This window comes from Megalobrama amblycephala, linkage group LG12 (assembly GCF_018812025.1).
Source record: "Megalobrama amblycephala isolate DHTTF-2021 linkage group LG12, ASM1881202v1, whole genome shotgun sequence".
NCBI lineage: Eukaryota > Metazoa > Chordata > Actinopteri > Cypriniformes > Xenocyprididae > Megalobrama > Megalobrama amblycephala.
Window position 1 is genome coordinate 32,685,227 of NC_063055.1, and position 26,701 is coordinate 32,711,927.

The 26,701-nt window shown below is 36.8% G+C and overlaps 1 protein-coding gene across 18 annotated transcripts in view; it reads right to left on the reverse strand.

The window, feature by feature from the left end:
• aak1a (AP2 associated kinase 1a) overlaps positions 1-23,620 on the reverse strand; it is a 72,984-nt gene extending 49,364 nt beyond the window's left edge. For 6 of the 18 annotated variants that reach the window (XM_048210682.1, XM_048210677.1, XM_048210681.1 and 3 more), the window contains exon 1: positions 22,603-23,618. In XM_048210682.1, the coding sequence (XP_048066639.1) occupies positions 22,603-22,756 (154 nt within the window). In that variant the 5' untranslated portion in view covers positions 22,757-23,618. Of the gene's footprint in view, positions 1-22,602 lie in introns of all 18 variants that reach the window. The other 12 variants (XM_048210685.1, XM_048210683.1, XM_048210686.1 and 9 more) reach the window with 6 other exon arrangements.
• Between the last annotated feature and the right edge of the window lie 3,081 nt (positions 23,621-26,701).

Here is a 26,701-nt window from a genome sequence, read left to right on the forward strand (position 1 = left end):
ATGAACTTTACTGTCAGTAAATTTTATACGATTTGCCACAAATCACATAAAAGTCTCATGTCTTCAGACTTTTGATTTTCAGCTAGTCTTTGGTTAGATTGTCCATGAATAGTCATGACCGTACCCACCACTTGAGGTTTGGACCTCTAGATTTTTTATATATAATAAAAGTTGTGAAATTGGCAAATGATAACTGTACTTTGGTTCTGCAAAGATACTGTACAGTGCCAAGATTACAGACTGATCATCTGAACTCTCTAATAGGGCTCAACAATGTCAAAATCACTGAGATGGCAAATCAAATCAAAGTGGTGCTCTAGATGTAATGGTCAAACTGTAATGGCTGGCTGGTTTGTTTTTTTAATAAAAAAAGAAAAACTAAAGTTCTATTGTTGGGACCATTTACACTAAAAGTGAAAGGAATAAGCCTCAAACTTTAAGCTGTGCTGCCATTCTGGATTGTAAAAGAATAGGACACAAAAGAGAAGAATGTTCAACACTCTTACTTCAACAATAAAAAAATAAATAAACAAATGTGATGTTTATCTAAAGTCATTTTTGCTTATTCATATGGTTGAACTGAATCATTAAAGGTCTGCAGCAAAGACTTTGGTTAGTAAAGTGAGATTAAATGCATATTTGTGTTATTTAACATATTTAATTATTACATTATTTGCATTTAATTATTTGCATTTCACTGTTTTTATTCAATTTGAGGAATACTGATTTCTTTTGTGCAAGTGAGTAAATGCATGTTCACATTTAGTCTAGATCTACATCTAGCATTGCTTTGTTAGTTACCAGAAAAAAAGTAATCTGATTACAGAACTCATGTTATTTGTAATTCATTACCCTACCACCAACACTGTTCGGCCCTAGGTAGGGTATACTTCGTTTTTTCGTAGGGTACGTACGTCATCTTCTGATGACGCAATTCACATCGCACACTGTAAGCTGACCCTCGCGTGCACATAAAAAGTGAACTATACTTCAGGCTTTAGTCATTAAGATGGCTTTCACACTGATTAAGATTATAAGATTAAGGTGGTTTTTACACTGGGCTTGTTTGCTGTGGTCTGAGTCTGAGCGCAATTATTCCCGGCGCCCCCCCACAGCGTTGGTCTGGTTTCACACTCACTTGATTCTATTGGACCTCGGTGCATTTGTGTTCATCTTACATCATCACAAAAGTGAATGGTGCATGATAGAAAACAAAGCACAGGTCAATATATTGTGTTTTTTATTATTTGGTGCTATTACATGTATCAGAGTGAACGTCGCATGAAGGTGGCTTTCTGCTGCTTGCAAACAAACTCTTTTAAGGTGACAGCCGAGACAGCCGCTCTGATTGCATCCACTATGCGCGATTACACTGCAGGCTCACTCTCGCTCGAATCCAAAGTAAAATCTTCACCACTGTCATCCCTTATGTGTTTTGTTAAACTAATGATATTGTCATCGGCTAAAACGCATGCACAGTTTACTTTTTTAAGTATTTTTGTGGGAACCATGATACATCCTTTGATAAATAGAAAGTTTAAAAGAACAGCATTTATTTGAAATAGACATCTTTTGTAACGTTATAAATTTCTCTACTGTCACTTTTGATCAATTTAATGAATCCTTTTCTTTTTATTATAATAATATTTAACAGTTTTAAAGCATTTTTTTTTCTTCTTCAAATTAATGCAGCCTTAGAGAGCATAATAGAGTTTAAAAATCATAATTATTCCAAACTTTTGACCGGTTGTGTGTGTGTGTGTGTGTGTGTGTGTGTGTGTGTGTGTGTGCGTGTGTGTGTGTGTGTGTGTGCGTGTGTGTTATACATATACAGTGCTCAGCGTAAATGAGTACACCCCCTCTGAAAAGTAACATTGTAAACAATATCTCAATGAACACAAAAACAATTTCCAAAATGTTGACAAGACTAAGTTTTATATAACATCTGTTTAACTTATAACATTAAAGTAAGGTTAATATTATAACTTAGATTACACATTTTTCAGTTTTACTCAAATTAGAGTGATGCAAAAATGAGTACACCCCACTCAAAGTCTCTGGAGCAAAGCTAAATTTGAGACAACAAATGTCTAATTTAACAACCACAGGTGAGTCTAATTATACATTACACAGGTATCCAGCAGATAGTTGACACGTTAGAACACGTTCCCATTTCATGCTGTCAGCAATGGCACCACATGGAAGAGAAATGTCACAAGACCTGAGAAAGAAAATAATTTCTTTACACCAGAAAGGTGAAGGCTACAAGAAGATCAGCAAAGCTTTACTTATCAGTCAGAATACTGTAGCAAAAGTGGTACAAAAATTTTAAAAAGATGGAACTGCAACCATCTCACAGAGACGTCCAGGTCGTCCACAGAAGTTAACACCTTGACAGGAGCATCTTCTGATGAGAAGGGTTGAAGAAAATCAGCATGAAAGTTCACTGCAGTTATCTAAAGAAGTAGAAAGCCAAACTGGGGTGACTATTTCCCATGACACAATATGGTGAACACTGCAGAGGAATGGCATGCATGGGTGCCGTCCATGAAAGAAGCCTCTCCTAAAGCCCAGGCACAAAAAAGCCCACCTACAGTTTGCCAGTGCCCAAGCTGACAAAGATGAAGACTACTGGGACTCTGGAGTGATGAGACCAAGATAAATGTTTTTGGAACTGATGGCTTCAAAACAGTATGGCGTGGCAAAGGTGAGGAATACAAAGAAAAATGCATGGTGCCTACAGTGAAACATGGTGGTGGCAGTGTCCTTATGTGGGGCTGCATGAGTGCTGCTGGTGTCGGGAGCTGCATTTCATTGATGGCATCATGAATTCACAGATGTACTGCTCTATACTGAAAGAGAAGATGCTACCATCACTCCGTGCCCTTGGTCCTCGTGCACTTTTCCAACATGACAATGATCCTAAACACACAACTAAGGCCACTGTTGGATTTCTGAAGAAGAACAGGGTGAAAATGATTCAGTGGCTCCTGATCTGAACCCAGTCGAACATCTATGGGGAATTCTGAAGAGACAAGTTGAGCATCACTCTCCATCCAGCATCCAGTCTCTAAAAGAGGTCATTCTTGAAGAATGGAAAAAGATAGATGTTGCAAAATGTCGCCAACTTGTTCATTCCATGCCTAGAAGACTTGGTGCTGTCATTAAAAATCATGGAGGCCATACAAAGTACTAGGTGTTGAAGTTTTTGTTGTGGGGTGTACTCACTTTTGCATCACCCTAATTTGAGTAAAACTGAAAAATGTGTAATCTAAGTTATAATATTAACCTTACTTTCATATTATAGGTTAAACAGATGTTATATTAAACGTAGTCTTGTCAACATTTTGGAAATTGTTGTAATTTGAGATATTGTTTAAAATGTTACTTTTTCAAAGGGGGTGTACTCATTTACACTGAGCACTGTATATGTGATCCTGGACCACAAAACCTGGACCATAAGGGTCAATTTTTTGAAATTTAGATTTATACATCATCTGAAAGCTAAATAAATAAGCTTTCCATTTAATGTATGGTTTGTTAAGATAGGACAATATTTGGACAGGATACCACCTGAAAACTGGAATCTGCGGCGTCGAAACAATGGCGGACTGTTGACAGCTCACTCAGGGCGGGTCTATGCTAATACGGCAGTGTCCATCAACAGACGTGGGAGGGGCCTGTGCAAATTGACTTCACTTTGCCAAGAATCTGTGAACGGCTTGATTTGACAAAGTGCTTATGATTTGTGGGGATAAAAAAAAAGCACTGGGTGGGTGGGTGGGTTTTAATCATTATAGGGTGGTTGTGTAGACACACTACCAACACACATTTATGTCCAAACACCAAAAGTGAATTTTGCATCTGATGTCCCCTTTAAAGGGTTAGTTCACCCAAAAATTCTGTCATTAATTACTCACCCTCATGTTGTTTCACACCTGTAAGACTTTCTTTCATCTTCAGAACACAAATGAAGATCTTTTTGAGGAAATCTGATAGATTTCTGCTCCTCCATTGACAGCTACGCAACCACCACTTTGACAATTCAAAAAGTTCATAAAGAGAACATAAAACTAATCCATATGAATTAAGCGGTTTAGTCCAATTTTTCTGAAGAGACTCAATTGCTTTATATGATGAACAGATTGAATTTAGGCTTTTATTCACATATAAACATTCATCAGCTCACACATCAGTTGTGGTAAACAGAAGCTCAAGCATGTTTGCTTGACGTGCGAGAACCAATGAGGTTCATTCTCGAGTGTTATGCAGCACGTTTGAGCTTCAGGTTTGTTCTCGCGTGTCAAGCAAGTTCAGTTGAGCTTCTGTTTATGTTCACTGATCAATGTTTATATCTGAATAAAAGCCTAATTAAATATGTTCATCATGTAAAGCGGTCATGTCTCTTTAGAAAATTTAGACTAAACCACTCAATTCATATGGATTAGTTTTATGATCTCTTTATGAACTTTTTGAAGCATCATAGTGGTAGTCACGTAGCTGTCAATGGAGGGTAGGGCTGGGCGATATATCGCATGCGATTGTCACGCGCATTTCGTCAGTAAAGCCGGTTCCCTGATTGCCGCTAAATCGCCATCACCTGCTTTTAAATGGAGCGGCATTTAATAGACAGAGCCGTAGATCACTGATAAGCTACGCAATATCGCGTTCATTATCGCAGATGAATCGCCTTCCATAATGAACGCGTGACAATCGCATGCGATATATCGCCCAGCCCTAATGGAGGGAATATCTTTTAAAATATATCCTATATCCATCTTTATTATTTGAAATATCTTAATTTGTGTTCCGAAGATGAACAAAAGTCTTACAGGTTTGGATCAACATGAGGGTGGGTAATTAAAGGATTAGTTCACTTTCAAATTAAAATTTCCTGATAATTTACTCACTCTCATGTCATCCAAGATGTTCATGTCTTTCTTTCTTTAGTTGAAAAGAAATGAAGGTTTTTGATGAAAACATTCCAGGATTTTTCTCCATATAGTGGACTTCAATGGACCCCAAACGGTTGAAGGTCAAAATTACAGTTTACAGTGATCCCAGACGAGAAATAGACTCTTCTTCTTCTTCTCTGTTTGAATTCCAGCAGTGTAGACGCTGCTAATTGTATTACTGCCCTCCTCAGGTCAAAGTTTGAACTAAATTGTCATATACAATATGCTAGTGCAAGTATATAAGAATTAGTTCAAACTTTGACCTGTGGAGGGCAGTAATACACTTAGCAGTGTCTACACTGCTGGAATTCAAATAGAGAAGAAGAAGAGAGCTAGTTCAAGATGAGCATTTATTGTTAAAACTTTTATATATTTTTTTTTTTATTATTTATTGTTTTTTAGAAAATGAGCAATGATTTCTCTAGATAAGACCCTTATTCCTCGTCTGGGAATGCTTATGCTCATTTGAAGCTGCACTGAAACTGTAATTTTGACCTTTAACCGTTTGGAGTCCATTGAAGTCCACTATATGGAGAAAAATCCTGGAATATTTTCATCAAAAACCTTAAATTTCTTTTCGACTGAAGAAAGAAAGACATGGACATCTTGGATGACAGGAGGGTGAGTAAATTATCAGGAAATTTTTATTTGAAAGTGAACTAATCCTTTAATGACAGAATGTTCATTTTTGGGTGAACTATCCCTTTAAGAGGGCACAAACAGTTTCATATATAAACCAGGATGTATAAATCAGGACACAGGTTGTTCAACCTGCTGCCAAAAGCTGATTAAATCAAATGCTCTCTGAAATAGTATATGCACACATACAGTACTCAGCTCCGCACACACTCTGATCCCTGTATCCATCCTGCTGCTTCAGTCTGCATTCAGATAAACACACGGAAAATGGCAATTACTTCAAAAATAACAAACCACGCCTTTGTCCTCACCGCAAAACACGCAAGCAGCACACACACAGTGCCTTCGGATGAGGTGTGGTGTAGTCGTAAGTAAACTGAGAATGTGATTATGTAAGGGTCTATAAATAACACCCCACTATCTTGTTTATGCCACTTACAAAGAGTCTAATAGGCTAGACTGAGAAGCTTACTGTACTCAAAACTGCAGCATCTTAAAGGAATACTCCACGTTAGACTCTTAAACGTTACACGTGTTGGCATGAGACTGCAAATTTATATCCAATCTTTCAACTTCTGCAGTGCAGAGCTAAAAAGTAAATCCGGTTACTTCCACATGGTTTATGTGTGAGAAATGGACATGGTGTGGACGTAACTCATGTCAAGATACCAGTACACCAGTACTTTACAGTAGAACCTTCCCAGTCGTTTATTTTATCAATAATAATAATCAATGACAAGAACAAAATGACAAGTACTCGCTTTTCATAATTAAAGGTGCCCAAGAATGCTTTTTCACAAGATGTAATATAAGTCTAAGGTGTCCCCTGAATGTGTCTGTGAAGTTTCAGCTCAAAATACCCCATAGATTTTTTTAAATTAATTTTTTTAACTGCCTATTTTGGGGCATTGGGGCATATTAAATATGCACTGATTTATACTCGGCGCCGCCCCCTTAAATCGCGTGCTCCCTGCCACATGAGCCGTCGACTATATTACAGCGCATTTACAAAGTTCACACAGCTAATATAACCCTTAAATGGATCTTTACAAGATGTTCGTCATGCATGCTGTATGCATGCTTCGAATTATGTGAGTAAAGTATTTATTTGGATGTTAAAGTTTTATTCTGAGTGAATTTGAGGCTGTCCTCCGTGGCTAACGGCTAATGCTACACTGTTGGAGAGATTTATAAAGAATGAAGTTGTGTTTATGCATTATACAGACTGCAAGTGTTTAAAAAATGAAAATAATGACAGTCTTGTCTCCGTGAATACAGTAAGAAACGATGGTAACTTTAACCACATTTAACAGTACATTAGCAACATGCTAACGAAACATTTAGAAAGACAATTTACAAATATCAGTAAAAATATCATGCTATCATGGATTATGTCAGTTATTATTGCTCCATCTGCCATTTTTCGCTATTGTCCTTGCTTACCTAGTCTGATGATTCGGCTGTGTGCAGCTCCAGACGTTAACTGGCTGCCCTTGTGTAATCCCTTTCATAATGTTGGGAACATCATGGGCTGGCATTATGCAAATATTGGGGCGTACACCCCGACTGTTACGTAACAGTCGGTGTTATGTTGAGATTCGCCTGTTCTTCGGAGGTCGTTTAAACAAATGAGATTTATATAAGAAGGAGGAAACAATGGGGTTTGAGACTCACTGTATGTCTCTTCCATGTACTGAACTCTTGTTATTTAACTATGCCAAGGTAAATTCAATTCTTGAATCTAGGGCACCTTTAATTTCTTTGTTACTGATTTCTTGAAGAGGAAAAGCTTGAAGCTATGTTTACTTAATTGACAAACACGATATTGTATTGTTTTATTTGTTAATATTTATATTTATATTAATTTGACTTTAAATAAAGCAATAGAGTTTGTTCAAGTATATTGGTTTATGCTGTGGTAACAACATTGGTATAAAAGAAAGTAGTATTTTCAGGGTCAATAACAACTTTTTCTGAATCTCAACTGAATCTATTACTTTTTCTTCTTTTCAAAAATACATTACAAATATAATTAATCCATACAATGACTTAAACACACCCTATGATGGATATGTTTCATTTCTGGATTAAAAATCCAATTTTTTTTTTTTTTTTTAGGGGCATAGTGTCAAAAACTGTGCTGAGATTAAACACAATATAAAATAATACAAACAATAGTAGTTCAGAACCTCATGAAGCTTCGAAGCTTTACGAATCTTTTTTTTTTTTTTTCCTCGAATCAGTGGTTCAGAGCGTGTATCAAACTGCCAAAGTCACACCCCCCTGTGGTGAACCATTGAAATTTAGAAACATTACATAACGAAGCCTTGTTTACTGAAATCACGTGGCAGTTTGATACACGCTCCGAACCACTGATTCGAAAGATTCGTAAATCTTCGAAGCTTCATGAAGCAGTGTTTTAAAATCGCCCATCACTAGATATTGTTGAATAAAGTCGTTATTTTGTTTTTTTGCCGCATGAACGGCAATTTTGCCTGACGTGTTATTGTTCCCAATTATTTATTTATTTATTTATCCATCATTTTTTCTTTTTTTTCTTCTTCTTTGATGGAGCTATTCTGGAGTTCTGGGAATTATTTGGAATACTCGTTCTGTGATGATTTTTTTTGCCAGATGTGTGATTATTCCTAGTATTGTCTTTAATTGTGATTTGTTGTTTCAGATGGACTTAAACCAGAGTCTGTGGACTGATTATCTGATTGCATGAATTATGATCATGTGAGGATTTGTAGTGCATTTTCTATATTTTTATTAAGAGTGAGTGAAATTGTTACACTGATGAAGGTGAAGAGCTGAAATGTTTGTCATCTTATCTCCTGTATACCATGATTAAAGTGCTTCAGAGTGCAGACCTCTTTTGTATTCTTATTGTGATATAGGTCTCAGCACCTAATTAGCTGGGAGAGCGTGGTGAATGCTTTGATTTTTTTATTTTTTTTTGGCGCACAAAAAGTATTCTCGTCGCTTCATAACATTAAGGTTGAACCACTGTAGTTACATGAACTGTTTTAAATATGTCTTCAGTAGCTTTCTGGGCATCTGAAAGTGTTAATTATCTTGCTGGCAATGGAGGCCTCACTGAGCCATTGGATTTCATCAAAAATATCTTAATTTGTGTTCTGAAGATGAACGAAGGTCTTACGGGTGTGGAATGACATGAGGGTGAGTAATTAATGGCAGAATTTAAATTTTTGGGTGAACTAACCCTTTAATGCACCCATGAAAGTAGTCCCCCACCTCTTAAAGATGACAAATTACAAATAACAAAAGACAATTAACTAAGTACAGTAACTACAACTATCAAAAGGCTGAGAAAACAGCCCATTTCATTGAAAACATGGTCTGTGACTGTTTCTGTGCCATCTCTATTGTGATGTGAACCCTGTGTCCCAGCATGCACTACTCAGGTTTCTTCACAGTGTCTCACATGTCATTTCTGTATTGTGTTGTTTTACAGAGGTACAGATATAAAATTACATGTTTCCAATTCTCAAGGGCAAATGATGAAATTGAACAATGCTTAGAGACATTTCTCTCTACTGATTTGAAATCCAATTTTTTAATGAGGCACTGCCTCTCATGCCTCCTCCTTCATTGATTACTGTTAGTATGCCATTCCATTCATGGGTTTATCTCCCTCAAAAGTGTAAACACTGAACCTCCCAGGCACCATCAAAACACTGAGATCCATCAGTCTCTTTCCAGCTCAACCTTTAGCGAGAGTTTGGGGCGTGGCTACTGTAGCAGGCAGAGCCAGAAGGTGTTTAACTGGTGTGGGACCATGGCTGATCCGTTACATGGGGAAAATAGGCTAATTCAGCTTCGGTTACAGACGTGCAAGCCAAAATTCACTGCATTTAGACCTTCAAAGATCAAATGGGTTATTTCAAGCAAACGGGGCATTGCGCTAAAATGGACTCTGCAATACCATAATACAACATCATGCAACCCTTCAGAGCGACATATGTACCAGTTTATATTGTTTACTTTGGTGTGTCTAGACAGCCTCAAACATGTCAAAAAATGCTCCTGGTGCGGATGAATATTCTTTATTTTTGCAATACCACAGGGTGCCAAAAGTGTCGCAAAAGCTAAATACTTCACCTTTAACTTAATGGAAGTAAATCAAAAACAAACAGACACACACAAACATAAAATCACACAGACAGTGACTCAGGACTATGCTAAATTTAAACAGCTTTGTTGGAGAGGAGGTATCGTTTTCCTTTCACCCTCCATCTCTCATTTCCTGTCGTCCCTCTTGTGTGTGTTAGAAATCTCCTCGCAGGAGGTTGAAGCAGGCAGAACTGGCAGCATAACTATGACTCATCCATTCAGCATTGACTCGCACACTCCCACAAAAACACTGTAGACCAGCATGTGTAGCACTGAGCCAAACATTATAAAAAACTTGCGTATATCCTACTGACCTGAGTCCTCAAACATACAACTATTAAAAAGAAAAAGATTCTAGCTAGTAGCTACACTACCTTGATTTCACATGTTGTTGTAACTCAATTCATTACAAAAGGTAATTTTCAAGGTTTGCCACCAGGGGCACAGTATTCTACAGTTTTCTCTTTTATCTAATTTCATGGTGACGAAACAGTCTGAAGAGAACCTTTCTGAGCAAGTTCATTAAGGTCCATACTTTGGGAGGGGGGGGGATCCAGGTTTGCTGTGCTTCTTTGTATGGCTGCACAAATTTGCCAAAAAAATTTTGATTATATGTAAACATGGCTGTGAAATAATAATGATAACTGTTTAAAGGTCATTTTTGATTATTTAAATCACAAGAGTTTTCCGGTATTTTGGTGCTGTGTGTGAATTGTATCTTAAAGGGTTCCCATGATTTACTCACCCTCAAGCCATCCTAGGTGTACATGACTATATTCTTTCAGATGAACACAATCGGAGATACATTTAAAAATATCCTTACTCTTCCAAGCTTTATAATGGTAGTGAATGGGGGCACATTTTGAAGGCAAAAAAAAAAAAAAAAAAATGCATCCATCATAAAAGTAATCCATACAGCTCCAGGGGGTTAATAAAGGCCTTCTAAAGCGAAGCGATAGGTTCTTCTAAGAAAAATTTCCATATTTATAACTTTATTAACTATAATAACTAGCTTTCGACAGACGACCATACGATGCATCGATGTGCGGCAGAAGAGTGACCTCTGACCCGACGCATGAGGTAATGATGAACGCGGAAGCTCAGAGGATAGAGCAAAACAAAACTCCAGTCACGAATTAGAAGTCAAAAACGATAATTTTTAAAGAGAAATGTCAGAGGATTTCGATATAAGAGAAGAGGAGTTTGAGTTTGTTGTCCAGCCCTATTTGTTTGAAAACAGAAAAGTCTGGTAATTTCATTAGTTTATAATTTACCAGTATAACGTGTGAAATGGGCTACTGATTTATCTAATGGACTATTACTTTTAATAAAGGCTAAACCCAGCTAGACTAAATAGACTACTAGACTAACCCAACTAAAACCAACAGAACCCACTAACATGATAAGGAAGAAACAAAACACACCAGAACACACTGAGCATGACAGCTGAGGGCCGACAGATGGCGGCCATTAGAAACATTAATGAATAAATCAGTTGTTGACCATCTATTATTCACAAACACACATACACACACAGTCCCACTGAACAATCAGAATGAGGCAAAGACGCTCTCCTAGGGCAGTCTGATGTCTACTCAATGACAAAAACATCAACGATGACCCCAGAGCCTCGAACAGAACCAAGACATTTGCTAAATCCCAATCTGCCAACTTATACTATGCCCTAAAGGTATGAAAGTACATACATTTTGATTAGGAAAGTTTTGGGACATACTACCGCATCATAATTGTGTCTTTAACGAACCACTCCTTTGCATAGTCAAGTCAAATTTAATTGTATAGCGCTTTTCACAAAACACATTGTTTCAAAGGAGCATTCAAAAGGACTCAAAAAGACAAACAAATCATAAGGTTGTGCTACAAATAATCCTTATCAGTCAGTTTGAATGAGCTGTCAAATTTCCTTTATGTTCTCACGTTCAGACTTCAAGAGAATACGCAACGCTTGGTAGTTTAATGTGACGTGGTATGACAAGAATATCTATAGCAAGAGCTCTTTTCAGTCGCTGCATTCTTTTCCTCGTGTTTTCCACCGTAACAGTATAAAAAAGACAGCATATACTGTGGTCTGCTCTTCCGATTTAATTTACAATATATCCCATAAATAATTCACTGAAATGCACTGAAAAGAATCTCTCGTTTTTCTTCCCAAATCCTCACGTCTCTTTCCAGGTTTGTTTTCACACGGATGCTTTAAAATATAATTGTCTCCCCTTTTCACTTTTAATCCCTATTAGCAGCGTTTACTGGAATTTTTCTAAAGCAGGTAAATATAATATTTATTGTCTGGCACAATGACGGAAATCACTTTAAATTAGTATCACTCAATGTTCCAGTTAATTAGCATTTTTGATTAAGGCAATGTGTTACACAATACAGACATATTACTACAGTGATATTTAACATATCCATAATATTGCTGTGGAAGTAATTCATGGTCTGTTGTTGTAATTTGTTAATGCTTTTACACTTTTAAATGTCCTTTTAATGTTTGATGGTTGAAGGGTGAGTAGAATAATGTCATCTCATCATACCCAGTTTTTGAAAATGATTACTGTGTTCATAGAGTGAACCTTTCGCTGATTGTTTACAGTTTAACCAAAGTTACTCCTATAAATCGCACAAATCGTCATGGGACATAGGAAAGAGGTGGACAGTTTACATTTTTTGCTGTTATAACAATCAAGCAGTTGAGATTTTCTATATACATATCGCTTAACATGAGTGTACTGTATGTATCCAGGGAAGGTTGGATATACTTATAGTAGTTGTATAACTTATTAATAAAATTAGCATTGTTACATGCACACTCTCATCGTAAACTTGATGATTTTTAACCAGCTTTGCGTTGTTACAGTGTCGGTAATGAACAATGTGTCTTTGTGTACCTGCATCTCCATTTATTTGTCAGCCAATTTCTGACAATTTGACTGAGGGGTGGTGCCAAAATCAAAAGTGTATTATAGGTGTTGAGTTTTTTTGGCAAAAAGGGAATGCTACAGCCCTTTTTCTCATGTATTTTGTCATGTAGCACCAACTAAATTTTTTTACTACTGCATAATTCAAGTATTATTTAAAGCCCATCTTGCCAGCAGGTAATTACCTCTTTAATTTACGCAATTCTTAACAATTCTTCCTACCGTATTGGAGGGAAAAGTAGTAGCATGATGATCTGCCAGTCATGATTCTTTCATGCATGAAACTCATTTATTTTTTTTCATAATGATGCATTTGATGGCCAAATGTATATTTATAAACTTTACAATGTTGTTGCATATGAAATATAACACGGATAACATTTTACCAAAACCCTTTATCTAAAACTCACATATTCGCCATGTTTGTAGTTTTTAACACTTTTTATTAATGTTTGTAGTTCTGAACCAAATCCTCCTCCAATGGATTGTGGGCAATATTAGCTTTTAGAATGTTCATGGATCTTTATTTCAGATTTTCACCGGAAATAGTAGACCATCCGTGTACCTTTGGGATCCATCATATAATTTAGGACACGCTAATTCTAATTTTCAATACTGGTCAGGGCGAAAAGTACATGAATTGGGATGAAATGAATTGCAGAAACTGAAATTGCAACAAATTCTAGATCCGAATAGAATGGATTGACATCATGACGTTTAAAGGGATAGTTCACCCAAAAATTTAAATTCTGTCATCACCCTGTTGAAAAAAACAGCATATGCTAGTTAGGTATGCTTTGAAGTATGGCAGCTGGTTTGAGCTGGTCCTTAGTTGGTCCTTAGCTGGTCATGAGCTGGTTTAAGTTGGTCAAGTGCTCATCCTAAGCTGGTCCTAAGCAACTACCTCCAGCTCATGACCAGCTTAAACCATCTCATGACCAACTAAGGACCATCAAAAACCAGCTGCCATACTTCAAAACTTACCTAACCAGCATATGCCGGCATTTACTCACCCCCAAGTTGTGATAAACTTGTATGATTTTTTTTTTATCTGCTGAACACAAAAGATGATATTTTAAAGAATATGGGTACCAAACAGTTAATGGGCCCCGCTGACTTCCAAAGAATGGAAAAAATGCTATGGAAGTCAGTATTTGTTGACTTCCAACATGGAAGTCAACAAAAATCTTTTGTGTTCAGCAGAAGAAAAACTCATACAGGTTTGGAACAACTTGAGGGTGAGTAAACGATGAAAGAATTTTCATTTTTGGGTGAACTATGCCTTTAAGTAAGTGGTGTTTAGTTATTTTGGAAATAAACATCTGTTTTGCCTATTTATTTAAATTTTATTTTTTATTTTGTTACTTATGGCAGTAAGATCAAATAATAAAAGGGATATTTGTGAAAAATTGCAGATGATATGGCTTCTGGTGTGTTCTTCTCATCTTCTGTTTATATTGAGATGATCGAGCACATTGTGCAGTGTCATTTGTATATTGTGCACAGTATACATACTGCATACTACATTATTTCAAAGATAGTAGGTTGTATACCAATGGGAACATACCCTGCACATGCCCTCTTTGGTAGTGTAGCCAGCGCACACGTTATTATTGTATCAAATAACGTCTTTACGCTGAGGCCACAAACATTCCCAAGGTCACAAAACTCCTAATCCATCTAGCAAAGCAACTGTCTCCGATCCAGCCCATGTGTCATGGGCGACACTCACAGCTGTTGACATTCAGCCATCCTGTTTAATTTAAGATCTGCCTGCAGTAAAGATCATGTAACACACAAAGCATGTGCTGCAGTCATACACACAAACTCTCAGTGTTATGTAATTAAATACGCCAGGCCTTCATTTCAATGTCTTCAGTGTGTTAATCCAATTTGCTTCAATCCACTTCTATAGTTCATAGACACTTAACCGCTGAGCTTCCCATAATGAAGCTGTTGAAGTCAAGCATCATTGCAGAGTTTACTGCTTTGTGGGTAATTATTCTGAAATGAGCCTGCAGTGTTGACTGGACAATTATCTCCTAAATACTATATTTAGCTAATTCACGTTTTTAATTTTTAGTTCATACACGTTTTGACTGCATGGGTGAGTGTTTAATGACAGAATTTTTATTTTTGGGTCAACTATCCAATGTTTTGACACAGAGTCACAGTGTTTACACTTAACGTACCGATGGATTATTCAACGTGTTCTCAATACGGAACCATATTTACACTGCGGTGGCCAAGTCGTATGAATTCTTACATTCATTTGTAGGTTTTTGTACAATCTGCTTATGCGCCCCACTGGCGGTTTGACACATTGGCTTTATATGGTTTTCAAAATAAGTTTCAGCTTAATAACTAAGAAATGTCATGTGGCATAACCAAGTTAAAGTAATAAAATATTGTCTGTACACCTTGAATGCATGTGATTGATCTTAATCATTATCAAAATAGTTTTTAAATATGTATTTAAGGTTAAGAAGTATTTTTTTCCAAACAAACATTCATTCATTCAAGTTTTTGAGAAGTTGCACCACATGACATTTTACTTTATTTTGATTTCACTGAACTAACCTTCAAATGATCTGATATTTTGAGATTCACCCAAAAACAAACATTCTGTCATCAATTACTCACCCTTGTGTTGTTCCAAAACCATAAGACTTTTGTTTATCTTTGGAACGCAAGATATTTTTACAACACCATTCATAAATATTTAAGTTTTTGGCGAATTGGTAGCTAAAGGCACGTTTACACAACAACAATGTACAAAAAAAACTGAAGAGTTTTTTCTTTGTATAGATGACACGGATCTGTGAAAACAACTAAAAAACGTTGTATTATGCATGCCAGACCAGTAGTTGGCGATGTCACTTTGAAAAGAAAGACTACACGCCTGCGCACACACATTTACAGTTTTGGTTGTTTACACGGAGATGATAACGGTATTGTTTTCAAAAACTTGCACTTTGAAACTCGTTTTCAAAAGTTTGCATTTTCAGGCCCCCAAAACACAGCTGTTGTTTAAATAAACGGCCAAAGCGCATAATAAGTTTTCCGTTTTTAGTTGAAAATGGTGTCGTGTAAACAGCCTCTAATTACTATGATTGTTTCCGTACAATCTGCTTATGCCGCACTGACGGTCATGTTTAGGGGTGGACCTTCACGCTTGCTTTTCACAGTGTACGAATTCATCAGAAATTGCCACCTTGTAAATTAGTTACATTAGCTACATGAGATCAGGTTTAATTTTTAATATTCAACATGTGGCAATCATGGCAATTCACAACAATTTTTAAGCTTTGGCGAATTGGTGGCAATACATATAAATTTGTACATGCAATTCATACAAAATTGCCACCTCATTAAAACGGTTACATTTTCTCATTGGATCGGTTTGGATTATTTATTTAGATTTATCCCAAAGCTGGGGATATCTTCAGAATCTTGCTGAGCAAGTTGATCTGTTTATAGCTGGCATCCTGAAGAATGTGCAACAGAACCACACACTTGCAAATAGTTTGGCCAAACATTTGTGTCTGCATTTGTCCACTTGTATAGAGTGTTCTAGGCCATGCAGTGTGGGTATGCATGCTTGTAGAAACCTCCAACTGTTCCTGTCAGTCTTTTAGAGAGTGAAAGGTGACAGCCTGACTCAATCAATGATGTAATGGTTTAACAACATTGAGATATCGCTTGAAGGCCTCATGTCACGAACTCATCCGGATGACTAGGCAGAAGCCAAACATCCAATGAACTCTGCTTCAAGGTCAAAGCCTCTAGACCTTGAGAGTTTTTCCTTGACAAAATGGCTTAGACAGCATAACTGGCCACTATACTAAGGTGGCCGACTGCCATGAGCACAAGGTTGGATGCTGTTCTTCAGAGGAGCCAGCTGAAATCATTCACAGTTCAGCTGTTGTGTTAGGCTTCCTAAACTCCCCTGGAACAAATGCAAGTGACTAAAATATAGTGCATTTTCTGCTTCTCTTCTATTAAAATGTTATTTCGAAACTACATTTGTCCATCATAAAAAAGGAATAATCTTTAATAAAAAAATCTAGGTTTAAAAACATGTGTCAAGTTCCAAGAAATATACCCTTGCATTAAAGGTTTAGTTCACCCACAGTGATTTGGAGCGCCAAAGTCACGTGATTTCAGCTGTTTGGCGGTTTGATACGCAATCCGAATCACTGATTCGATTCGTAAAGCTCTGAAGCTTCATGAAGCAGTGTTTTGAAATAGATATTGTTAAAAAAATTGTTATTTTGTTTTTTTGGCACAAAAAATACGTGTTTAAAGTTGAACCACTGTACTCACATGAACTGATTTAAATGTTTTTAGTACCTTTTGGATCTTGAGAGAGGAAGTACCATTGCTGGCAATGCAGGCCTCACTGAGCCATCGGATTTTATCAAAATATCTTAATTTGTGTTCTGAAGATGAACGAAGGTCTTACGGGTGTAGAACGACATGAGGGTGAGTAATTAATGACATTATTTTCATTTTTGAGTGAACTAACCCTTTAACATTGGCTTCATAAAAAATGAAATGTGAGTGATCTGAATTAGGGCTGTAAAAAGATTAATCGTGATTAATCGCATACAAAATAAAAGTTTGAGTTTGCCTAATATATGTGGGTGTACTGTGTCTAATTATTATGTATATATAAATACAAACACATTAATGTATATATTTGATAAATATTTACAAGTATATGTATTTATTTATATTTTTATATAATTTATATTATATATAAATAAAAATATTTTGTACATAAATAACATATTTCTCTTAAATATATACATAAATTTGTGTGTATTAATATATACATAATAATTACACACAGTACACCCACATATATTATGCAAACTTTTATTTTGTATACGATTAATCACGATGAATCGTTTGACAGCCCTAATCTGAATCATTATTATAAAAGGTTTTTAAATATGTTCAAGGTAAAAAGTACATTTTTAACCAAATATCTTAAGTTTTTGAGAAGTTGCACCACATGACATTTAACGCTATTTTAATTTTACTGAACTAACCTTGCCTAGTCAAGACATCAGTCCAAAGTCATTTCTGTCATCAGTTACTCCCTCATGTCATTTCAAACACATTAGACTTTTGTTTATCTTTGGAAGATAAGATATTTTACAACGCAAATTCAGCTCGTAACTATTTTATGTTTTTTGTGAATTCGTGGCTAATTAGTATGTTTTCATACAGTCTGCTTATGAATGTCTTATGGGTTTTGAACAAAATCAGGGTGAGTAAAGGCCCGTCCATACCATGCACGATAACTATAACGATAAAGATATAGATCTAAAGATCGTTATAAATCCAAAATAATAGCAGAGCCCACACCACAGCTATATAATGATAACGACACAGAGAAACTATATCTTTAGAATCATTTTCAGAGTGATTTTTTTCTTGCTGATGAACATACTAGCATAAAATCAGAATCCATCCTGATTTAAGAGCTCAATCATTTAAAGCGACAGACGACATAACTGCAGTATGTGCTTAGAATCCACAGAACAATATCGCTGGTGGAAAGGCTAATATAGCTGTTATCTTTATAGTTGTTGTTCTTGATGTAAACAGGCCTTAAAGGGATAGTTCACCCAAAAATTAAAATTATCCCATGATTTACTCACCCTCAAGCCATCCTAGGTGTACACGACTATCTTCTCTCAGACAAACACAATCAGAGTTATATTAAAAAATATCCTGACTCTGAAAAATTCATCCATCATAAAAGTAATGCACATGGCTCCAGGGGGTTAATAAAGACCATCTAAAGTGAAATGATGGGTTTTTGTAAGAAAAATATCCATATTACAATTTCATAAACTATAATAACCAGCTTCCAGCAAACATTTGTAAGCAAGTCAACTGACGTAATGACGAACGTGGAAGCGTAGAGGATAGAGCAAAACAAAACTCCGGTCATGAATTAAAAGTCTAAAATGAGAATTTTTAAAGAGAAATGTTGGAGGATTTCAATATAAGAGAAGAGGAGCTTGAGTTTGTTGCACAGCCCTATTTGTTTGAAACGCGAGAGGCATCTAAGCTTATGATACTTCTACATCCTACGTCAGAGGTTATGCTTCTGCCATAAGTTGACTTGTGTATGGATGTTTGTCAGAAGTAGGGCTGGGCGATATATCGCATGCGATTCCATAGTTCACTGACAAGCGACGCAATATCGCGTTCATTATCGAAGGTGATTCATCTGCGATAATGAACGCGATATTGCGTAGCTTGTCAGTGAACTATGGCTCTGTCTATTAAATGCCGCTCCATTTGAAAGCAGGTGATGGCGATTTAGCGGTAATCAGGGAACCGGCTTTACTGACGAAATGCGCGTGACAATTGCATGCGATATATCGCCCAGCCCTAGTCAGAAGCTAGTTAATATGATTCATAAAGTTGAAAATATGAATATTTTTCTTACAGAAGGCGTTTATTAACTCCTTGGAGCCATTTGGATTACTTTTATGATGGATGAATGTACTTTTTTGGGCTTCAAAATCATGAGCGCCATCCATTATAAAGCTTGGAAGAGCCAGGATATTTTTTAATATAACTCTGATTGTGTTTGTCTGAGAGAAGATGGTCATATACACCTAGGATAGCTTGAGGGTGAAATAATGGAATAATTTTATTTTATTTTTTTTGTGAACTATCCCTTTAAATCATGAAAGAATTTTCATTTTTGGGCGACCTATCCCTTTAAGAGGTGTCTCTAAATTTCCAAATAAGCTTGACTGGAATGGTAGTGGAATGAAAGACAAAATCAACCCCAGATTTTACATCAAAAACCTGTTTTGTTGAAACACACAGAAGCAGCAGTTCAAAGTTTGTAAGAAAATATTAGGTTGATATGGTTATAAAGCACAAGGGTCTGAGAAGGACATCACAATGCATGTGTCTCTAATGCAAAATGGAAACATATTTTGTGGCAAAATGTAACTTTGAAGTGAATCCCTTCACGGACAAAAACACATTATTGAATACTGAATTATCACATACAAAATTCTCACTCGGATGTAGACTCTTTTTTTTTTAATGCCAGGATGCCTCAGGTCTCCCATGAGACACAGTGACTCCAAATGTGCTTACAGGCAATAACAGAGATGACTTGTGTAAGGCGTTCAGAAGTCTCTATGCATTGAGGTCAAGACATGAACATATGACAGTCGGTTCTGTCTCTCAGCCTTGATAATATCATCTGCATTACATGGTGAGTTGGGGGACAGTTCATCCTTTGTAACTCTAAGACGTAGCTTGAAATTTCTCTCACACCATAACTAGTTTTGAGTTCCTGATGCCCTGATTACGAGGCCCTATTAGGATTCGTCTGCTAACATCTCAGTGCATCAGCAGGGGGAATGACTTCAAATCTGCTTAAGAGACTTAAAGCTGATGACTCATGTAATGCATCCTGTGCATTCAGTACTTTCCATGCACAGTTCCAGAAACCCTGGTAAACGCATAGTTTTTAAAGGAATTTCTGACATATATGCTCCTCTAATATCTTTTTTTGTGTTCCATGGCAAAATGTAAGTCATCTGGGTTTGGAACAACATTAAAGCGACGTTTGAGATTTCTAGACGTGGACATTACAGAGGGTCATGTGCTATGCTTGCATGCATCATGTATGACGTATATGTTTTTTAATGAATTATTTATTTATATAATTTTAATTTTTTATATATTAAAAAACACATTTAAATAAATTCAAAAGAGTTTATAGTAGTGGCTGTTTATAATAAACTCACATATGTTAGCAGAGCTCTATTTATTAATTTTATAAAAAAATTTTCATAAGATACCATCCATATTAAAATGAAGGCATGTGGAAGATGCGCAAATGGTAGCTCAGGTAGGTCAAAAAACACAAGAGGAGAAGCGTTAGGATGATACAACTTCAGCAATCACACATATTCGCATTCGGATGGGATGAGATTTCTCAGAGGACCATTAAGTTAGAAACAGTAATTTGCTCTGGAAGTTTTACATGGCAGATTCGGATGTGATTAAGATCACAAAGTGTGCCTGTGAAACAAATTTCTCTAATGTCCTCCAGGAAAAAAATATATATAACACACATTTGCATTACAAAACACACAAGAGCCAATAAAGTTTGGCATCAAACCTGCTGTTGACAGTTGGATATGTACAGACTTAGGCAAGATTTTCAGTGAATAATGATTTTAATGATTTTTATTTTCATTTACCAATCAATTTTTTGGGGGGGGGTTTCAGGCTAATTTTTTAACTTTATATATCTCATATTCTCACATCTCATATTTAATAGGAATATATATAACCTGCTGTTGACAGTTGATGCAGACTTGGGGCAAGATTTTCAGTGAATAATAATTTAAATTTCAGACCGTTCCTCACATAAAACTATCAGAATACTTGTAATACAAATGTACAAGTCATTTTTGGTTACTTTAAAGGTGCAATATGTAATATTTTCTGTCCGCTAGAGGTCGCTAGAGGCCTATTCAAAACAAAGGCGTAGCTTGATGACTGCAAGTTTGAGTGCGGAATCTTGGGTCATGTGGTCTTCACCTCAACGGCCGGTGGAAAACAATCGGGATAGGACTCGGGAAGAAATCATGTTCATGGATGTGATTATTAACTTTACTGTAGTATGAAGCAGAGCAGGACCGAGTGTTGTGGAGCTGAACGAGGCTGCTGGAGCGATTGTGCAACACACGCCTCACGAGCAGCAGGACTTTTATTATGTCACAGTCGCCGGCGCCGCTTCCACTTTTCCGATCATGAGTATGAGGGAACGCAGCTCTGTTTATCATATTAGATACATTTGAGTGTGTTGAAAATGTTATAATGTTACTCTGTGCGTTCGCTCAGCGGCTGCTGTGAGACATTTGTTACACACTGCAGTAAGGCAGATCGATCGATATTAGAATATCATATTAATAAATTCTGAATGGCTTGTGTTGATAAATGGCATGCAATTAATTTTAAAAAGTATTGTATGATGGAGAAAATGCTGTATTACTGTTACTAAAAATAAAGCTGCATCTGATTATGCTGTTAGCTACTTCACAAAATTGTGTTTTTCTCTGAGGCGTGGTAAAGCATGGTACTAATCGCAAATAAATCAAGAAAATTAGCTTTAAACAATAAGACTAAACGTGTTGAGCTATATAACAATAATTAGTTTTCAGTCGATAAATATATCAAAACAGTTGTTCCCTTGTCTATTAAAACATGTAAATATCAAAGCGTCTTTCGTGTTTCCATGGTTTCTACAAAATAAATCCGGAAACCGAGGGTAACGTGGGAATGACGCAATTGACCAGCGACTCCTCACATGTCCCGGAGCCTTGGATAAAATTGCAATTTTCTCACAATTTACAAATCGTTGCAAACATTTGGGATATTGTAAGTACTCAAGTGAACAAAATATATAACACTGGCCTAGTGGTTTTTGGATATTTTACTGCAAAATTCTTACATATTGCACCTTTAATAGTAGTCTTAAGATGTTTTTTGTCACTTTTGGACATTTCCGATCTCCATTCGCTTTCATTCTTTTGGAAAAGAGCAGCGTCGACATTCTGCCAAACTTCTCCTTTTGACTTCCATGAAAAAAAGTATATCTTATGGGTTTGCAACAACACAAAGATAAGTAAATGATCAACAAATTTTCATTTTGGTGTTAAATATTAAAAGAAACCTCCTCTGCTGAGGCAGCACGCCTCACTACATGCAGTCAGCAAATATTAAGATGACGCATGACTGAGACGAGTGACGACAGAGGCTCGGAGTCATTCATAAGGCATCGTTATTTATACAGACATGGACCGTAAAAGCAGCACCAGTACACACATTTAATTCAATATTTGTCCATATGAAAGCATAAAGTCGCTTACCCTCCGCTACAGTCTCCTCCACGGTCACTTGATATCGTCCAATGGAGAAAACGCGTCCGATAAACGCGCCGGACGCCGCGCTGCCTCCCGCACCGGCTCCAATCGCGGGCCCGGAGCTCACCATCTCCCGTCGGGTATCGAAGAACTTCTTCATTGTCCAACCAGCAACACTTTTTCATTAAATCATGAAAAACAAACAGACTCTCGCGTGTTCTCCAGATCCAAACAAAGGTTGACAGTCGGTGAGATGCAGAAATGATCTAAAAGCGCTTTAATCTCTTAATGTAATACAGTCCAGTTAGAGACTCCGGGGAACAGGCGAGCTCAGCGGACCCTCATCACAGTATCAACACAGGCTGCGTTAAACTAAACCAAGTGTTAGAGATCCGAAACAACTCAACTGCATGAAAATGAGTCGGTTATCAGACCAGTAGGATGAGTCACCATTGACATATCTTCATACTTCTGTACCAATAACAACAGCTTATAATAACATATCTGATGAGTGCCAACGCACTCCTGCCAGCTCCATAAACAAGACAGCAGGGAAGCAGCTTTATCCAGGAGTCCACGCTGTCTTTTGTTATGCACTTGCTATTCAGCAACGATTATCGGCAGCCCAGCATTCAGGAGTCGCTCTCTCCTCACCGTTTGCTCATTCAATCTTCACAGCTGATCCTCAGAAAAGACGCTTGCCCGAAAACCCGGAAGTGCAACGTATACGCAGGGAAACAGCCGGTTCGATGGGGTTTTCACTAAGCAAAGTGAATAATAGTGTTCGACCATTGTCTGCTGACGAGGTTAAATTAAGGAAACGGTTATATATAAAATAAGAACGAGAATAAATCGCGTGTTAGGATGGACTCGGTCGTCTACAGTCAGTGAAGCTCTGGTAGATGTAGTTTAACAGAACGCGGTTACGTCAGCGGGGACGCGCACGTGCGTGTCCAATAAGAGCCACTAGAGGGCATCAAATACACACGCGACATTTTTATGTCGTTATTATTAAAGGGTAAAGCTGCGTTCACGTCACCTCGTATTTACCGGTATCTTGAAATGACAACACGTGACGTTATATTCGGAGCTGTTCACGTTCTTTGACTGGGAATTAAGCGTTTCCATGGCACCACTATCAACGCCTAAATGAATCTACAGCGGTCAGGTGGTACAGCGGCCACGTGGTACATGTGGGAGCTTTCAGAAAACTCCCAGCTTACAAGCTGTAATTACGATCTCTACGAGGACGTGAACGCTTTTTACAAGCTAGAATCTCGTAACTACAGGAATTACGAGGCCGCGTGAACGCACCTTTAGTTCACCCAAAAATGAAAATAATGTCATTTATTATTCACCCTCATGTCGTTCTACAGCCGTAAGACCTTCATTCATCTTCAGAACACAAATTAAGATATTGTTGATGAAATCCGATGGCTCAGTGAGGCATCTATTGAGAGCCATTCAAACTCTAAAGATCCATAAAAGTACTAAAAACATATTTGAAACAGTTCATGTGAGTTCAGTGGTTCTGTCTCAATATTATAAAGCGACAAGAATACTTTTTGTGCGCCAAAAAAACAAAATAATAACTTTAACAATATATAGTGATGGGCCGATTTCAAAACACTGCTTCTGAGCTTTATGAATCTTTTGTTTCGAATCAGTGATTCGGATCTCCTTTCAAACGGCTAAACTGCTGAAATCACGTGACTTTGGCGCTCCGATTCACTGATTCGATTCGTAAAGCTCTGAAACAGTGTGTTTTAAAAAATCGGCCCATATAGATATTGTTAAAAAATCTTTTTGGTTTTTTTTGGCGCACAAAAAGTATTCTTGTCGCTTTATAATATTAAGATAGAATCACTGAACTCACATGAACTGTTTCAAATATGTATTTAGTAGCTTTATGAGAGTTTGAATGGCTTTGCTCTCAATAGAGGCCTCATTGAGCCATCAGATTTCATCAACAATATCTTACTTTGTGTTCTGAAGATGAACAAAGGTCTTACGGGTTTAGAACAACATGAGGGTGAGTAATTAACAACATTATTTTCATTTTTGGGTGAACTAACGCTTTAATTAAGCATTAGAAACATTTTTTTTTTTTTTTCCATAAGAGTGCTGAATTTAATCATTCAGTGAATGTCAGTCATTTTTAAAGACCAAGGAGAGGGAGTTGTCATGGTTACACCTCCAAACATTTGGTATCTCTGTACAGCCCTGGATGGTCTCTAAAATATAGGCTGTCTACAGAGGAAAAATTCTATCCCTGGAGAATAACATCACAATTGAATTTTAACATATGTCAAATTTAATGAATGAATCGTCGCAAAATGTATCATAAATGCATATAATGGATAAAAGCTCTTATTCCATGCACTTGCCATAACGACACGGTGTCTGTGGCATTGCTGCCCCCTACAGGAAAATGTACAATACCACAAAGTCAGAAAGTGAGTGCAAGGAGTGGAAGACCATTTAAGGGTTAGTTCAACCAAAAATGAAAATTCTGTCATTTATTACTTACCCTCATGCCGTTCCACACCCATAAGACCTTCGTTAATCTTCAGAACACAAATTAAGATATTTTTGTTGAAATCCAATGGCTCAGTGAGGCCTACATAGGAAACAATGACATTTCCTCTCTCAAGATCCATTAATGTACTAAAAACATATTTAAATCGGTTCATGTGAGTACAGTGGCTCAATATTAATATTATAAAGCGACGAGAATATTTTTGGTGCGCCAAAAAAACAAAATAACGATTTATTTAGTGATGGCCAATTTCAAAACACTGCTTCAGGAAGCTTTGGAGCACAAATGAATCAGTGTATCGAATCTGTTGTTCGGAGCGGCAAAGTCACGTGATTTCAGCTGTTGGCAGTTTGACACGTGATCTGAATCATGATTCGATTAAACCGCCAAACTGCTGAAATCACGTGACTTTGGTGCTCCGAACCGCTGATTTGACACACTGATTCATAATGCTCCGATTCTTCCTGAAGCAGTGTTTTGAAATCGGCCATCACTAAATAAGTAGTTATTTAGTTTTTTTGGCGTACCAAAAATATTCTCGTCGCTTTATAATATAAATATTGAACCACTGAACTCACATGTACTGATTTAAATATGTTTTTAGTACATTAATGGATCTTGAGAGAGGAAATGTCATTGCTCCCTATGCAGGCCTCACTGAGCCATTGGATTTCAACTAAAATATCTTAATTTGTGTTCTGAAGATTAACGAAGATCTTACGGGTGTGGAACGGCATGAGGGTGAGTAATTAATGACAGAATTTTCATTTTTGGATGAACTAACCCTTTAAGATTAAGGGTTTGTCTAGTTGACTATTATTTGATCTTATTTACTCATATTTAACTTATTCACTGTCAAATTACACACATCAAACCTTTGACAGGCAAATGTTTTTAGCATTAAAAAAAACTTAACACTTGCTATTCGAGTATGGGCTAGTAAGATGGATCCTATATATCTTCGCATGACTATAACGACCGGCACATCTAATCCCACGCTCCCTTCCTGTTCAAAATAAAGATAACAAACCCCAGTTCTGAGAAAAGCGCTGCATCATGTGTTTGCAGATGCCAGATGGTTTGATGTTTTGTTATCTAATGCAATGACATTCATGCATTTTTAGGTGGAACCCAAGTGTCTTTTGGGCGCTTCTGTACTGTAAATGGAAATGCAAAATGTTGTAAGATCGTGTTTATCAAATTTTCATATTACTACATACAGAATATAATGCACAAAGTGCATCTATTACATTACACTTTATCTTAGATTCAGACTCAAACAAACACTCTTGCAAGTATAATACAGAAATACATTACACTTTATTTGGTAACACTTTATTTTAAGGTGTCTATGTTACACTGTAATTATACCTTCATGTACTGAGTAATATTAAGCAACTACATGTACTTGCTCTAGGGTTAGGATTTGGGTTTGGTTTAGGGTTATTTGCATGTAATGCACAATTTATAGTTACTACTATAGTAACCAGCGTTGGGAGTAACGAATTACAAGTAACACGTTACATAATCAGATTACTTTTTTCAAGTAACTAGTAAAGTAATGCA